General features: G+C 40.5%; 1 protein-coding gene across 1 annotated transcript in view; it reads left to right on the top strand.

The window, feature by feature from the left end:
• Positions 1–18,669, top strand: part of org-1 (T-box transcription factor 1) — a 96,195-nt gene that overhangs the window by 16,107 nt on the left and 61,419 nt on the right. Inside the window, exons 3-5 of the mRNA XM_071592531.1 lie at positions 5,100–5,703; positions 6,577–6,693; positions 8,509–8,665. Coding sequence (XP_071448632.1) covers positions 5,100–5,703; positions 6,577–6,693; positions 8,509–8,665 — 878 coding nt within the window. The remainder of the gene's footprint in view (positions 1–5,099; positions 5,704–6,576; positions 6,694–8,508; positions 8,666–18,669) is intronic.

Raw genomic sequence — 18,669 nt, 5'->3', positions numbered from 1 at the left:
GTTCTCCTTCATGAGTTTCGTCTCGTTCTGGCTAAAACTCATGGCCGCCAAGGAAAGTAGTCATTACCCAAGCGTACGTAATATGTTTCCCAATATTTATTCAATTACGACAAAAAATTTTGAAGGGCACCACATTTAAAGGAACTGTGTGGTTTAACTGAGATAACACTCAGGAATTACGAGTAAAATCGAATCACTTTGATGGCCATGCGATTCATTAAAATAGTTAAAATGGAATCTCGGTGCGTATTAATTCATCCACGGGAACTCGGCATGCATAACTTACTCCAAGTTAATGACCGAATTGCATTTTTAAACGAACCGACTCCGACACTTCGGTGGGCAATCATTTAAATTTGGTAAATATGTCAAAAGCCAAAATAAACAAAGGAGTTAGACAAGAATGCAACCTCTCGCCAGCAATACTCATGGTACACCTGGAAGAGGCAATAAAAGAAACACTAGAATGAGGTATCAATGCAGTCAAGGTAAATTGAGAAGAAATCAGCATATTCCGGTTTGTAGATGACATCACATTTGTGGTGAAAATGCGAGAGGACCTGCAAGCAACTCTAAGTGCTATGGATCAAGTAAAGGGGAAATATAATATGAGCATCAACAAGAAGAAAACTAAAATCCTTGTGTGCAGAAGAGATAATCTGAAGGCAGATATCACCAGTCGAGTGGTGAAACTAGAGCAAGTGGAATCCTTCATCTACCTGGGTAGCAGCATAACATGGAATGGAAAGGGTTCGACCGATATCAAGCGAAGAATAGCCCAAGCTACGCATTCATGAAGAACAGGCAATTATTATGTTCAAAGAACCTAGGGTTGGAAACAAGGAAACAATTCGTCAAGACTTTCGCGTGGAGCAAGGCGCTCTATGATTCCGAGACTTGGAACATTGGAAAAATGGACCAGCGAAGAATAGAAGCCTTTGTAACGTGGTGTTGAAGGAGAATGCTGAAGATTAAATTGAAGTAACGAACGAGGAAGTATACAGAAGAGCAGAAGAGGATAGGACCATATGGAGAACTCTACCGCAAAGAAGAAATAGATGGATTGGACACATATTGAGGCACAATGGATTGATTAGGAATATAATAGAAGGAAAAAAATAGAAGGAAAAAAAAATAGAAAGATTCCACGAGGAAGACCAAGAGACATGTACATAAGACAAATTAAGGACGTAAAACAGAGAAGGTATCAGGGAACGTGGGAATTGACATTGAATCGAGTCGAATGGAGGGCTGCAGTAAGCCAATCCTAGGATTGAAATACTGATGATGATGATGTCAGAAGTATAATTCTAATTTTACACCTATGTCCAAGATTTTGGATGATTTACTTCCTTTAAGATCCAAGGGAGGCGATCGCCTCCATCTTAGGTACATCCACGAAACACCTATAATGCATAGGTACGGAAATAACAAGCCTCGTAATTATCTCGGAAAATATCTTCTCTGTGAAAGTCGCTTCAGAGAACAGATTGCTAAGTCTCCAATTGGGGGTTCCGAGGAACGAAGGGGTTTATCTTGAATCTTCTAGTGCTTGCATCATAAATTAGCACCGAAGCCAAAACAAAGACGTAGTGAAAGAAAACAAAATAATAGGCCAGCGAAACCCTACCGTCGCATCCAAGTTCTAGGCCAGGTAGGCCGCATGCTGAACTAACTTTGAGAATCCTCGCATGCCTTTTTTTCCCAAAAGTGTGCGAAAAATATTTCATCTTTCTTCTGTTGCTCTACTGTTCTTTCACGCGACGATTACTTACACAATCTTTCTAATTCTTATCGTTTGTAATATAAGGGCCATGAGGAGCTTCCAAATAAAAGGTTCTATGAATACGACACACGCATGTACAATGCTACAATAATACAAAAAAATGGCATTGATTTTGCATCTTCGATAGAGCGTCATAATATATTGCGGGTAGCAATGATGTTAATGAAATGACGGGAAAACTGTTTAATGCAATATTACTGTAACGGAAGAAATATTTTCAATTCAAAACATATTTTTCATATGTTGATAAGACATCTCACACCGAAAAGCGACGCCATGAACAAATTTCCACCATTCTGTGAGGATGGTTCTGCTTGATTTTATTTACTAAGGAGTCACGAAAAATGTTTCAGATCGAGTAATGATTTCCTCCGTAATTCGAGGGCATTTGAAACGTCAAAAATAACGTAATATGACAGCTTTAATTCAGATCAATTACGGAATACATAGAATAGACTGCGTAGCCTGACATCCAACAATTTGTTTCGTGTGGGATACGTCCATTGTTTTTATTCATGGTTAAGGAGCAAAAGGTACACATATCGCCCGGTCGTCCGGTTGATTATCTACTGAAATAGCATCCAGTGATCCAAAAACACACCAAAAAAAGGCAAAGATTCATCTAAATCGAGAATGGGTGTGGATCAGCTGGTACTGCTTCCTTCGTGACAGACTCAAACCCTGGCGACATTGAGATAGGACTCGCTGAGAGTCACGGATTGATCGCTGCTAACCCATCAACCCGCAACCCCAGTTCGCTTGTTTCACGAGGCGTTCCTCCTCGCATCCCTCTCGCGCGTTCGGTTCAACCCGTCCTCTCCCCCATCACTTACCCAGGGACGTCTCTCGCGGACCCGCGGGCTCCTGCTGCCAAGGGCACTCCTCCTCCCTCACCCCCGGCATCATCCCACGGGCACTCCGTCCCCTTCTCACCCGAGACCCCCGACCAAAACTAACCGAGAGCCGCCACATCTCCTGCCGGCCTCCGCGACAAGAGAAGTGATGTCGCGCGCGCATAGTTCCATTAATTCTCATCATTAGTGGGTTTCGTTGCCGCGGTTGTGTGCCACAACCCCTCTCCACCCTTCTGCCGTTTGGCGATCTCCGGAAAAACTCTTCTGACGGCCAAGATCGGTAGATTTATCGGCGAAACGTCCGTTTTAAAAGCACCACCGGTGGAGTCGGGAGAGGAAGGGGACACTAACAAGCTTCGTCTAACAAGCAGCCCTCATTTCTTGCCGAGTTTACTGATCGCGTGGGGATGATGTGTGACATTGTTCGGCCGACTGTGACACGTGACCGGGGATTCGCCTTCTCGAAATTGACTTAGCATGATGTAATTTATTGGGCAGTTAAATAACTAAGAGCTTATTTTTCACGGAGTGAGAAGATTTAAAACAACGCGTGTTTCGGCTCACGAAGGTATTTATCAACATGGAGTACAGTTCTAATACCCTAATAACGTCTCCAGTAGGATCCGTGACACGCTTCCTATTAAAGACTTCAAAAATTAAAAATGCATATTGCCATAGAGAATATTTGTATTGAATTTTACATCTCAATTTAATATATATTTTTAAAAAAATGCTGTTATATTGGTTTCAATCCATATTTATCATGGAGATGATAATCAAGGTATTTCCCGTTGTCTTACTCAATAGAATACGTTGACTGATCAATTGATTAGATTGGTACCGTTATGACCTTTAAGTATGATTATTTTTTCAGCAGCAATTCACCATTACTACATATACTATATGTCCTCTAATTGCTTTCCGATTCGTACGTATGCTAAATTCATAATAGTATGAAATGTGTTAAATGCCAATAGAGCACCTGCTTGATTATAATTCGCAGTAGTTTACGAATGTATGTGACGAAAAACAGTAATTACTCGTATGTTACGAAAAAATGTGAGAACGATTGAAATAAATGCAGTATTCATTAAATTCTTATAAATGATAATACGATATAACGTTATCGTCTACGAATAACTCATTGAATATTACGAGGATTAAGAAATTGGTACATTAGTTCTTAAACGTTTTACTCAAAAGTGCTGTACTGCAACTTTATGTCAATATATGAAAGGTGCACTCTGCGCGATTAATTTTAGGTGCATTATTATGGTCATTGCCGGAAACCTTCGAATTCCACGCCTTTTAACGTGAAAACTGTACAAATATTCTTCGATTTTTATGTAAGTTTTTATTTCAGCTTTCCTTCACTGATGGGCGGTCGTATAGAATTTGACGTTTATAATATGATTTTAACATCTCGATAATAACTCTTTTCATGATGGAAATTTCAGGTGACGATGACCCTGTTCACAATTTTGTCACACAAAATGAATTCCTTCCTGATCTATGGACGAGAAAGTAAATGCAGAGTTGGCTGACATAAAGTTGTCCAGCAAAATTTCAGCCGATTATATTCCCGAGTGACGGAATTCACCCTCGAAAAATGAAATATTGGGCATGGTTCAGTGATTCAGTCACCAAGGGATTGTGTCCCTAAGAACATCACTTTTCATCACTGAATTTTCTCACTTTTAAGAACACAGTTACTACACAATGTTGGAGATTCATCGCATACAAAAAATATGATAATTATTTACAATGTAGTAAAATCGGTATTTATTCACCTTCCGGCGTGATAAGCCTTTTTCATCAGTTAATAAAATAAAATCATTAATACGAGTCCACAAAACAACATTTGATGGACAAAAATCATGAAGCATTCATTAGGATTTTTATTCATATTGCAAGTACTTCAAATGTCAAAAATTTTTTCTTCACAGTCGAAATAGCTCTAAAGGTATTATGCTTCAAATATCAGCAAGGAAATGAAAAAAAATACTCTAAATATTTTTAACTTTTTCGAATAACAGGATATTTATACATTACTACAATTTCTCCAAAAGGAAGCGCTTAGTAATTCATTTGGCTAGCCTTCGTCACTTTATGCGGGGAGATACTTGATGCGTGTAGTAAACACTTGATAGAGTCTCCTTTTTCACAGGTCGGCCATGAATATCATCAATCAATATATCAATATGAATTTGAATTTCTCAAGAATTCGTCAATTTCACTGTTATGATTGCTGCTGTGTGTTTCCCCCCCCCCATGACTATTATTGTATATTATGAATATCCAAATGGACAGTCACTCAAATAAGCCTCCACTTCCCCATGACTAAGATACATGGTTTAAAATTTAACCATTGCCAAAGTATAGTACATTGCATATGCCCTATCAGTCTTAACCATTCCACCTAATCAATAAAAAATGACACTTCACCTTCTCATTCATAGCATGTCTACAGACCGCGGGGAAAAACAGTCTTGTTGTTCATCGCCGGTCACCTCCTAACTCCGAACATCCAGACTCCCTACACCACCAGCATCACCGCACCCACATGCACCTCCACGACTACCTTCCGTCCAAGGGAAACCACTCGGCTCCCTCTTCGCCATCGCAGCAGCAGCACCAGGTGAACGTGGTGACCGGCGCCCAACGTGGGGCCGTCAAGGAGCGACGAGACAGCGGAGGGAGCGGTGGGGATGTGTGCGGAGGGGAAGAAGGTGACTGCGGGAGCTCTGACGACGTTGTGACTGCGAAGGGCCGGAGGGGGCGCGGTCCAAGAGGCCGGGAGGGTGGCGGGTCGAGGGAGCGTAGCCGAAGCGGGGGTGGGAACCGTAGGCGTAGCGTCCAGGGTGCCCCGGGGACGGCGGAGGGTTCTCCCATAAGTGCGACTACCGAAGTTGGTGGAGGAACGACGGTGGATGGCGGGACGACGGTTGTCGGGAAACCCCTGCATCCCAGACTTGTGTGCGCGGGGGCGTCTCTCGAGATGAAGCCCTTGTGGGACGAATTCAACGACTTGGGCACTGAGATGATCGTCACCAAAGCCGGAAGGTGAGTCTTATTGAAACAGTGGTGTATCCTTTGATTACTATTTTGTCGTGATGCTTATATATACGTATTTGTGTATAAGAATGTAATTTGCAATAAGAATGATGTAATTTTCATTACATATATATATATATATATATATATATATATATATATATATATATAATAGATATTTGAAATTGAGAATTTTCCTAATCTACTAATTAGAATCAGATTAAAATTTTCCTAGCTGGCCTTAATGCTGAACTTTCAATATCTAATTTCACAAAATACCCTTCTAATCTGCTAAAAATACATATATTAGTGATATTCCTATATTCTTTGTTAACGTTACGTATTTACAAAAAAATTCATCTTAAAACTACGTCAACTAATAATGCGGGAATGATTATTGTTATGTTGTTACACAGCGATAAGGGTAAATCGAAATATCACATATAAACTAATATCACATGCGATATTTGGTAATTTTAATGCTTTATGAGAATAAGTGCGTCAGCTGCGCAGCGATTTTAAAATTCTTATTAAATCATATTTATTTCACGTGGCTGTTTCTTTTCCCTTGACTTTTTTCAAGTCATTATGCAGTGTTCCATACGGAAGGAGATATAATCTCCTTCGATTCCATTATTTTATTAATCAGGACTTTGTCGAGCTTATTTACAGTCTACGATTCTTTTCCTTTCCAATAACTAAATTCAATCAAAAAAATATGCTCCTTCCTCTTTGGATGATTCCATCAACTTACAATTACAAAAGCAGCTGGACACAGAGTTTAATTAGTTATAGGTAGCTATTTATAGATTGAACTTCACCAGCGTTCACGTGTGTTGATGCTGTAGATGTGCTTAAAGGACATTTTCTCTCCACCCACAGGCGAATGTTCCCTACTTTCCAAGTACGACTCTACGGCCTAGATCCAGCAGCAGACTACATCCTTATGATGGACTTCGTTCCAGTCGACGACAAGAGATACAGATACGCCTTTCACAGGTATGCACGGACATACGGTCTAATAAGAGGAAACCGGGCAAAAATTAGTTGGATTAAAAAGTTATTAGCGAAAAAGAAAGTAATATCATTGAGATCATATTCGCTCTTGGAATATATTCCATGGCTTCATTCAGATGGTCAACAGATCATCGAATAAATTGATATTGAACTCATGAGTATCGTCAGAATAGAAAGTCAAACTTTACGCTTTCCGCTAGATAGTCCAGGTAATGATCGACCGTCCAAATCATTGCGAAGTCGTGAGTTTCAAGAAAATGGACAGAAGGACTTAGCTCGCATGAGTAATCAGGATTCAGATTTGAATAAAATGTCCTCAAAATCTGTTTTAGGAATAGACTTATTTAGATTGATGGGCGAATACCTCTCATTGGAAAATATTTGTACTCATAATATCGTATAAAAATCAAATGAATAACATTCGAAATATTTTGAAATGTTTTTAAAAATGTAAATAAGCTAACGAGGTGTTCAAATTTGAAACTGTTCCCATAGCTGTTGGTAATAGATGGCAGAAAGTGTTTACTTAGAAACTTAACAATACTTTCAGTTATAAAACCGCTTTCCAACCCTCGAGGTTTCTTATCGAATGGAAAAGGAAACATGTTATGCAGGAGAGGATTCTCGTATCATGTGACTTGAAATGCATGTTTGAACCGAATACAGGAAAAAATAAAATGCATTCTAGGGTAATTCACTCATGAAGGATCTTGAGAGACGTACAACCAGTAGAACATTGGATTTCCAATTCACTTAGCAAAACAAGTCTTTAATAAGGGCGACACCTCTGCGCCTATAGAAAGTAAGGGTGAGATGCGGTAATCATCACACAAGACTTTTGTGTAATTGTGAGGCATTGGTGACTCAGTGATCGATACAGCCAGAAACATCAGATTCCCACTTTAAGGTCCAGAGTGTGCCGCGTCTTCATAATGACAAATTATCATTCAAGTCCAGAGTTCGGAATTCGAGTCATTGGAAGTAATTTGCATAGTACGCTGTCGTTTGCCGTCTGGTCTGACATAATGCGATATGGCGTCGTAGGACGCAATATCGCTGTAGCAAACAGTCACATGATGTTGTGAGGATCTAGAGACGAAGCAATACGACTTTAGGACCCAAGACATCCATTCAAGAAGTCCATTAGTCATGGGCGCTGACAATTTTCCTCTGAGTTGTATTCGAGTGACGAGTAAATTATTATTGTTTGGTAGCATATAGTATAGTTTAAGGAACTGTAGGTTTTAGATGGACACAAACTTAACATACCTACATGTCTTAGCCTGGCCGAACAGAAGAACCTGACCCGCCGTACTACAATAAACCCTTCTTAAAACCTGCACACTTCCTTCATTCCGTCCAGCATGCCTATCCTATTCTTATTTCTTCCCCGTAAGCCTAATGTTCTCCACTCTATCAAAGTCGTCAATATTCCATCACTAATCAAAATGATCTGCGTCTACCTTCCCTATCCCCTCTGCATTTCTCCTAAAAATCATCTCCCCTACTCCACAACCATGAATAGTACTTTTTCATTTATCCCCACACGGATATCACAAAAGCCTTTAATCAACGCTTGCTCTCTTAGCTCGAAAACCAAGTTTACGCCTCGTACAAAACAGCGCTCCATTTCAAAGTTTATGTATGTATGTATATATGTATGCATATACCCACATATATACACATAATTGTATATACACATTTTCTCCTCCTTAAAAAATGGTCCAAACCACTTCCAAGATCGGTAAACTGCTACCAATATTCCCCTAAAGCTCTCTCCTCTTTTTTTCCGACCAGTTCCAGTTGGGTGGTGGCGGGGAAGGCGGACCCCGTGTCACCGCCCAGGATTCACGTCCACCCCGACTCCCCGGCGAAGGGCGGCCAGTGGATGAAGCAGGTCGTCTCCTTCGACAAGCTCAAACTAACCAACAACCAGCTGGACGACAACGGACACGTGAGTCTTAAAACTTTTCACCTTCCACCTCGCTTTTACCGTCTCTCCATTCCCCTTTTGGCACAGGACATAACATGTGGCAAAGATGCAGATATTCCTTCGTCAGATGATGATTGATTTCCTGGGAACGGTGTTAATGTCCTTCCTTAGCGCGGTGATATGGTAGACCTATGAGAACATCTTAAAACCATCTCTTTCCGCGGGCAAACTCCTTTCAATGCTACAATAAATGCTTTTTAAGCATCATATACACAACTAATACAGGTCCGTAATAACATTTTTATTCGGTCGACAGAAATTCTGTGGGGGACCCTCTCCATACAATTACGTGTTAATTAATACTCGTATATACCAATCCAGATTTCAAGGACCCAGTATCTCGTACAATTGTAAATGGCTCAAGTCAAAACTCAAGTCGATGAATGCATTATTGTGCTGATTGTACAAATTAATATATAATTACAAGCCATACAGTTCCACATAGTAATCTTAGACGCTTAAAGCGATTTTTCAACATGTATGCGAATACCTTCCTACCCACACACATTTGTAAGGGAAATTTGAATTTTATTTACTGGTCTAAACAGAGGTAAGGTAAGCAAATAAACAAGAGGAAAATTAGTTAAAAACTCAAAACTTTTACTCTATTTTAATCTCATGCCATGGTTGGAATAATTAACTTGGTACACATAAGGCTGTAATGGCATATATATGAGGCATACTAGTCCATGAAAGTATATGAAAAATAAATACCAAAAACACACACACACATACATAAATATATAGGTATGTTAAAATATATATATATATATATATATATATATATATATATATATATATATATATATATATATATATATATATATATGTATATATACATATACATACATTATATATACATATACATACATACTATATGTATATATATACATACATACAAATGCATACATTATATATATATATATATATATATATGCATATATTAGATACTTTTTTTGACATATTTACTTTAGAGTGGTATGTTCAGAGAAATTACGAGCTTTTCCACAGTTCTCATTTGAACGAATGCGACCGAATGTAAGAGGATACTATATGTATCATCTGGGGAACCATTCGGATTTTCTCTTTCTCATATTTCTACCTCCTTCACTTAACTATCGATCCTATAGCAGTGAAAATAGTAACCTTAAATTAGGTTTAATAGTTATTTTTTCTAAATCAACCACAAGTTTCATAAGACTCTAATAAGAACACTACGCAAAAGAAAATAGTGAAGGGACGGCGTCGTTGTGAATAAAAACATCCAAACGAAAGGCAGTGGAATGAATTGCAATGAAAGGAATGGGTAGATACGAGGTGACGACAAGTTATATCCGAGGGAAATATCTATAGAAGAGCTGGAAGGAAACTTTAAGAGTGAATGAGACGAGAGAAAAATTCAAAGAAATACGGGGGGGAGGGGAGGGATAGCGGGAAGAAATGAGTGGACGTGGGATGTGGGAGAGGGGGTGAAAGGAATCCACGGGAGATGAAAATTCGTTCGGTTTGAATAAACACAGGCTCTTGAGTCGGGGGAAGGGGAGGGGAGGAGACGGTGCGTCGGGAGTATACGGTCGCGGGAGTTATAATATGGCCTCGGCGATAGGGGCGAGAGACAAGAGTTACGGGCCGGGGAAATGGAAGGGATTGGGTCGGAGGGAGGATAACCCTGGAGGGGGAGAGGGAGGGGGAGAAAGGGAGGAAGGGAAATAAGGATACGGGAGAACGAGCGGAAGAGGAGGGGGAATATGCGAGGTGTCGAAAGGTCGGAATAGGAGGGAGGGCGGGAGAGACTGCGTGCGTCTAGCTATTATTAATCGTGAGATCGGGAGGAGTTCGGGGAGGGCGGGGGATGAGGAGGTGGAGACGGTGGGGGTGGGAGGGAGGGATGGTGGGCGTCGGAGGAGGGAGGGAGGGCATTGGGGGGTGGGGGGGCTGCTCTTAGGAGCTGGCGGCCCGAACCGCACCTATATAACGGACCCGCGAACGTTACCATCCTCGTGCCTACACAAACAGCAATGCACATAACCTCAGTCTGCCAACGGGACGACAACAGAACTTCTGTTTTGTGGCCGCATTATTGAAATTGCTGAGGGTAAATAGAAGAGAATATATTTCAATTTGGCCAACAATTTCATACCCTATATACCATGGTTGTGCCACACGAAAAAGGTAAAAAAACACGGTTATGTCGACCAAAAAATAATGGGTCACATTGATGGTACTAACTGGCAGAAAAATAAAATAGGGAACTCATCTCTTGGCGGGATGTAAAAAAATTAGCACCAAACACACACACATATGGATAGGTTTGGTGACATGTTTAAACACCTATGAAGTGGTAGTTTCAGAGAAATTACAGACTTTGTACTTTTCCACAGTTCTCATTTGAACGAATACGACCGGTTTCGCCTAAATAAGGCATCGAGAGACCAAATTGAAGTAAGACTGGTCACGTTTATTCAAATAAAAATTGTGGGAGAGTACACTTTCTCGACTTTACACTTGAGGCCACCAAGTTTGCATGTGGTATGTATTGAATTCATATTTGACATGCCTGTGCGATTTCGTAAGTTTTAAGCGCAGGTAAATGTAGAAATTTCTTCGTCCTTGTCAAGTATTTCATTACGTTAGTAAGTGCATGAATTAATTAATTCACAGGTATTTTTCTATCAAATGCAGCGACGAAATGAAGCTGTATTCATTCAACACAAAAAACAAATCACTATGTGGACATTCAAATATCTTTTAATTAAAATATACGTGTCGGCGGTCACGGGGCGTGATAAAAGCAGGCAGTGGAGGATTGCATGAAGCTCCGGTTGTGCGCTACTGCCTTAAAACAACGACCATACGCCTCCACTTCTTCAGGTCTCGCCATTTGATGCCGAGAAAACGTAAGTATTCATTCCGAGAACGTGTATCGTCAGGGTTAGTCGCGTAGGGCTCTTAGATAATTATATGACTTTGTGCGTTCCCATCAACGGGAAACTCGAGAATTTTCCAAATCACGTCCCCTGATATTAACAATCGGCAACATTGAAACTAGGAATATTTTTCAAATTTGCAAATTAATTAGTAGGCATGAAATATTAACCACAGGCTACCTACTTCTCCATTGTAAATTAACATTTCGCCAAGACATCTTTATTTTAGAAACAGGAAAATATTCAGCCTTTCGTAAAATACCGACTAGGTCATACATATTACCAATTTCATTCAATGCACAACATTGAACGTCACAATTTTGACGCACTCTTTGGCGTCTTCAAATCAGAGCAGAAACTAAAAAGAGCGCTCGATGCCGAAATCTGGTGTACTTAATATGCTACGTCATGGGATTTATATTATTTTTGGCATTTCAAAATTTTCCGTTCACGCCATTTTGCCATTTTAAGCAAATAATGCGTATCTTTCAGATATACGTACTTATTTTAGGTTATCCGTGTATCTCATACGTCAAATTCTTCGCGTTTATGTTTTCGCCAAGTATTACGTTACTAAGCGTTAGCGGGTATCGTTTCTTAATGCATTTGGATCGAAGCTCGTGAAAAATTTCGATAGGAACCAAAAATAAAAATGTGCAGATTCGATCAATTTGTGGGTATGTTAGTATGCAATTGGTATTTTGCAGACTTAAAGTCAGCAACGAAATAAGAATTGATGATAATTTAGGTAGAAAGGCATACAATGTTATTTAATCTTGAAAATAATTGCTGTAATGCATTTAATTTTAAAAATGAATATTTTCGAGGCGCCGTTGCATACCAGAGAACAGCATGGAATTGCTGGTTTTTCTTTCTTTCCAATATTTGAACCTGTTGAAAATAAGAGTACATGCAAAACGAGGCCTATACACAATCTTCATGCCTTCCTTCAGGCGATTGCTACTTTCTCCTCTGAATGATTCAAATACTTTGATTTGAAGTATAGAAAGAAATTTAATTCGATAGGGAAAATGAAAAAAATAGGAAAATTGCAAATGTTCTGTTTATTTACTTGCCTGAGTATTGCACAAGTGAATTCGTGAAAGCGTCGTGGAGTCCATCGAGAGCGAGTCTTTTGCAATCGTCAAAGAATTTTGTCACTGACATTCCACTGTAATGCATTCCAAGCCAGAGGATAGAAAGTGACCCCTATTAAAGAAAATGATTCTCTGTATAATATAGACTTTGTTACGACCTCTTTACATAAGCAGTAAAAGTAATGGAGCTATCGAGCGAATAAAATTATTCTGCAAATAGGCAATGCATGAAACAATCCTTAAAAACTAGGTACTTGATTCTTCTCAGATAATAAGCTTGATATAATGATGTTTTAAGCAGCGATTTCAAACTCACTATGCACTTAATGTCAACAAGGTTGCTTTGGAACTAAATCTCGTTCGTGCATAGTAAAAATTCTCATGGAATCTGCCAAGTTAAGTCTTCCCTCATGTTCGCCTTTATACTTTCTGATTAGAACTGACTTAATTTAAATTCTCCAGCTTTAATGTTTATTTGAGTCAATTTATTTCTTTAGACTCACATTAACTTCATTTTCCTATGGTTAATTCTCATCACACACCCATCACAATTTCTTCCGAAATACGTTAAGAAATGAATGAGATAATGGGAACGGATGAATATTAAAAGATCACGCTCATTAGGGAGATTATTGAAATATGAAAACACTCAGCCGCCTTGAAATATGAAAAATATCAGCAGCCTTAATTCTACAGCTATATCTATCATACAATCCCAACAGTTCATTGCACGCGTGGTGCAAGGAAATCTAAAAACCTTCATTTTTTGAGCCACCGTCGCTATAGATGAGGGAGGGGTGATTTAAAATTGGGGATATACTATGACACATACCTTATTAGGTCTACGGGAATCCGTTCACGAAGAAAACGAGATAAAATAAGACTAATCAATCGGGTGCTTCATCGGAATCAGTGCCAGCAGACCTACTACCTTCAGGAGTAGAAAGGAGTAGAAGAAAATTCCTATTTGAATTGGTTGACGGAGAATAACATATCAGTCAATGATTCGCTCTAATTGTTTTGCGTATAAGTAGATACCTAACTAGGTATAAACATGTAATGAAATATATAATTTCGCTGTTTGAAAATACATCGGCGAAAACTTGTTTCCGAAAAAAGATATTTCGGTGAATACGGATCAAGTAAAGATGAATCAGCGCCAAAATAAAATATTTTCTATAATTTATCATCAGTTGCATAGGATTGCGTCGCGTTCTTACTTGTGTCTGTGATTGTTCGCGAGGTCACCGAGCGACACATGAGAAAGTTTTGCTGAGCAATTCGAGTTCACCACTGACTCATCCATGAATTATTGAAACGCCACGCCATTTCAGGGCAGATTAGATCACCCGGAGAAATTAGAAGAAATAGACTCCCGCCCTGAAGAATTGAAATACAAGTTCTCCACTAGAGCAATTCACGATCACAACGATATAAAAAAAGAAGAACCTCAACAATCATTATCGAAAAACCTAATTTTCACTTGAAATTTCTTTAACGAAAACTTATTCACACGAAAAAAAAAGGTCTGGTGTGGTTTAACACCCAGTTCATCGTTGATACTGACGTAGAGCTCTAGAAACTAGTGGAGGATTTCAAAAAAATTAAAAGATGAAATTCATACTCCAAAAACAACTGAATATGCATGAGCATGCATGTACTTGTTTAAACTGATCAGCTCTAGATTACTATAAGGCAAGATGCTCGTTGTGATCACAAAAGAATTATTGTTTTATGCAAAAATGGACACAAAAAAAGGTCAAATAACTGTTTATCTACACCCGATTCGACTTGTATAACACCTTGAGTATGCTGCGGGTGTATGGGATCCTCATGAGGTAGGATTATGTAATTTTGAAACTAGATCGAGTGAAACGTAAAGCAGCTAGGTATGTGAAAAGTTGTTATGAACAAGGTAGCAGTGTCACGGCAATATTGGAAGAATTAGGATGGGGGCCAATAGTTTAGTTAATAACCTTAAATACAGGTTAAAAATACTGCGTAAATTCGAGGCAGGTTACTTTCGTATCTAAGGATGTTGAAAACATATTACAGGCCCCGACTTACTATGGTAAATCAGAATACCACTGGGATCGAGATGGTGCGAGGGCTGGCGTGCTGGCTTCCCACTCAGAGGGTCCGGGTTCAAATCCCGGCGGTATTGAATATTTTTCAGAGGTATCTCGATCCCTACTTGAGGTGCTTTGTGGAGGGCACTTTGAGTGAGTACGCCGTCCGTCGGATGGGACGTTAAACTGCGGACCCCTTGGCGCCTTTCGTAAAGAGTAGGCTAATGCCGACGCCGGGTTTCTCTCCAACCTTCATCCTTTACTGTCCATCCCCTATGGCGCAAATGACCTCAGCTCTCGGTCGCCTCCCCTAAATACTACTACTACCAGAACACCACCGTAAAATCAGAGAGATAATTGATAGAACGGATAGATTTAAAATGTTGTTTTTTTCCTCGTACGATCATAGATAAAAATAGATACGACCACAGGCAGGAATGAGATCATTAGAATCGGTAGTGCATATATTTTGTCGATATCTTGCATGCTATCTTTTTAAATGTGATAATCCCATCTTTTTAACAGTTCTACAGCATGAGTTGAATACACGTATCCAGTTTTTGAATATTATTGCATGTAATGTAAGTACTTTCTTTCGTGTGATTAACATTTTACGAGGGCACCTAACACCCCCGCCACACACCCTTGCGGGGGCCTGCGGGGTATTTTGTAGATGTATATGAATCCTATCAGACCACATTAATCAACCCTAAGATTGGGCTTGATAGTTGAGGGTAGAGCTCACCTGGTACTAAACCTAGCAAAAACTCACACATCAGGATAGGGGGGTCAATTCCTTTTCCAGTGCCGCCTATGGTTTACTGGAAAGACCTGGTCCACGAAAAAGTACACGGTTTGTGCGTAGCCGAGAGTGCTTGAGAATGGAACACTTCGGTCTGTAACTGAGCGCTCTACCCAGTAGTTTACCTCGGTCCCACGACTTATCGTGTGAGAAAAAATATAGCATTTAAAATTACACGTATAGCAATCTCTCTCTCAGAGGTATTTAATTGTGTTTCACACTCAAAGGCACTCCTGTCGACGCGCGAGAATTGGGATGCGTGGGTCGAGGCATTGCGCGTGCCGCACTTCCTGTCACCTTTACTTTCATCGATTCCGCGACGTTGTCTCTCCGAGAGGGCAGCGTGAGATATCTTCCAGGTCGCAGCGCTTCAGGACACGGAAGCTTGCGCTGAAGCCTCCTCGCATCTCCTCCTCGGCGACTGAGTCCCGAGCCAAAATATCTCCTCCTTCGCCTTCCTCTCCACCACCCCTCAGGGCGGCCTTCTCCACACCCCAGCCTCCCTCCCTCCCTCCGCACCTGCCCGAGCGCTATTCGCGTGGCTAGCCCGTCCCATCCTCTCCTCCCCTGCCCTCCCCAGGAGGAGATGGTGTGGTTGGTAGAGGTGTTGATGGACGAAGGCGGTCCTTTGGGAAGGCGGGAGAGGGGTTGGTGGATAGAGGAGGAGGGAGCGATGCGGTCTCCCCTACTCCCACTCTCTCCTCCTCAAACCCCTTCGAACGGAGTTTAGATGGAACAAAGGGAAGAGGGACGAGAGATGGTTGCATCGAACGAGGAAGGAACTTTTTTGGACAAGATGACCGGTTCAACGACAAAGCACCGGAAATTTGACGGGGAACGCGGGAATTTCCGGGAGTAACGCGTGCCGCCCGGTTTGAAGAACGACGGATGTGCTGCACAAATGATTTTATGCATCAGGGGAGTTACTTGTAGTAGTTTTAAGGGCAGGCGACCGACAGCTAATGTCATTTACGACATATGGGATGGGTGGGAAAAGAGGAAGGGTAATGAGAAACCCGGCGTCGGTATTACCCTACTTTTGTCGAATGGCGTCAAGGGGTTCGCAGTTTAACGTCCCATCCGACGGATGGCGTACTCACTCACATTGCTCTCCACAAAGCACCTTAAGTAAGGATCGGGATACTACTGCAAAATATCTCCCGCCTCCAGGATTCGAGCCCAGGCCCTCTGTTTGGGAAGTTAGTACGTTAGCCACCGCACCATCTCGATCCCCGGGAAGTTAGCACCGGGCCGTGTTGTGCGTATACGCCATCGTTTATTTAAATAAAATACATGGATTGATACATCCGAGTGCAGAGCTGAAAATCGCGAAAAGACGACGCCTTCTTAGTCTAGTGAGTAGGAAATGTTCGACTGGCCGAAGAGCCCGGATTCGATTCCGGGTAACGACTCTGAGCACCCTCAGCTTCAACCAACCTGTGTGATTTTACCGGGTCTCAGATCTTCCTGAGAAACCACAGGTGGCATAGGAAAAGGATCTGGTCCCACTACCATGATGTGTGTGAATTTCTGTTGGGCTTGGTACTAGGTGAGCTCTACCCTCACATATCAAACCGACATTCGGATGGAAAACTGTGCTGAGCGTGTCACTCACATTTGTGCGTGAATGCTGTTGTCCTAAAATCCCCCACCACTCACCTTTACGGCGGTTCGCGAATTTTTTTGAAGATGTAGATATACGAGAAGGAGAATACGCGGGAACTGGACTGTTTCAGAGGTGACCTTCCGTCTATTTTGGTCATTTTAGATCAATCAATTTGTATATAATTGATATACAATCAGTATATTAATCAAATATTTTAATAAATATTATATACACACGTATATATGTATATATACATACATATTTTTATATATACATATACATAATATTATACATAATATATAATATATATATACATATACATTGATTATAATATAATTGATATTACGAATTACACAAACAATCCTGGGATAAATCAGATTTTGAATCTGCTTGTCCATAAAGTTACAAAATAAAACACCTTTTATGGTACGTACAGGTACCTGTATTATGCAGGGCATTATTTGCTGACAATAACTAGTATGAAGTAGGACGTGGAATACTGGTAAATAGGATATCCCCTGCCATGCAAAACAGAGCAAAGCGTGCTAAACATCCTAAAACTTCTTATTAAAATTTAGTGAATATCGAGTTTATAAATAGCGCTTTTCAATGCATGATTTTGACCTAGTAAAATTATGCTTGAGTGAGAATCAACCCCGCGGTCCAAATCCTATCACGATATCATTATAAAAATCGGAAAGGGGCAGTATTGTAGATGAAATGTTGATTAATATACCTCTTTCGGTGAATCTTTTAAATTGACGACAGTTGAATTCGTGGTGCATAGCGGTCTTTTTATTATCATGCCGTCATCTTGACGTGCTTAGCAGTCGTATCTAATTCCGTGCTAATCGATCACTGGCAGATGGCGAAATTAAAGCGGAATATGTGGCCAGTGTTCTTCGTTGATTATTCTCATTTAGGCAATAGAAAATGCTCCTCGTCGAGCTCTGCTCTGCGTGGTGTCAACACCTCTCTCAAACGAAGACAGAAGCGTTGAACGTTAGGTGTAAGCGACTAGCAGTGGCGTCCCGCATCAAACCACAAGGGCGTTCAAAAAGCCTTGGAATTGAGCATGGGTGTGGAATTTCGAAAGTCGGGAAAGAGGGAAAAGGAGTGGATTTCTGGGACTTTGGATGACGGAAATTATTTTTCATCTTAATAAAAAAAAACAAAAAATGCGTCGATGTCCGATAAATTCAGTGATTTACGGGATATATACACTTTGACGAACGAAAATAATTTCTAACGGACTCGTCAAAATGACATTCAATCAGGATAGCAGCTTCGGTGGCTTAGCGCGTGGTCTGGGTCGACTTACCAATGGGCACACTTGTCATTAATAAGTTAAAAAAATGCAAGTATGTAATTTCAAGCATGGGGACACATTTTCGTTCAGAGCGGCCCGAATTAACACCGCAAAGATACCTATATCAAATTGAATTTTATCCAACTTTACACTCG

The sequence above is a fragment of the Hetaerina americana genome, unplaced genomic scaffold, assembly GCF_022747635.1.
Source record: "Hetaerina americana unplaced genomic scaffold, ioHetAmer1.1.p SCAF_5, whole genome shotgun sequence".
NCBI lineage: Eukaryota > Metazoa > Arthropoda > Insecta > Odonata > Calopterygidae > Hetaerina > Hetaerina americana.
Note: the sequence above shows the minus strand (reverse complement) of the source record. Positions and strands in the feature narration are given on the sequence as shown.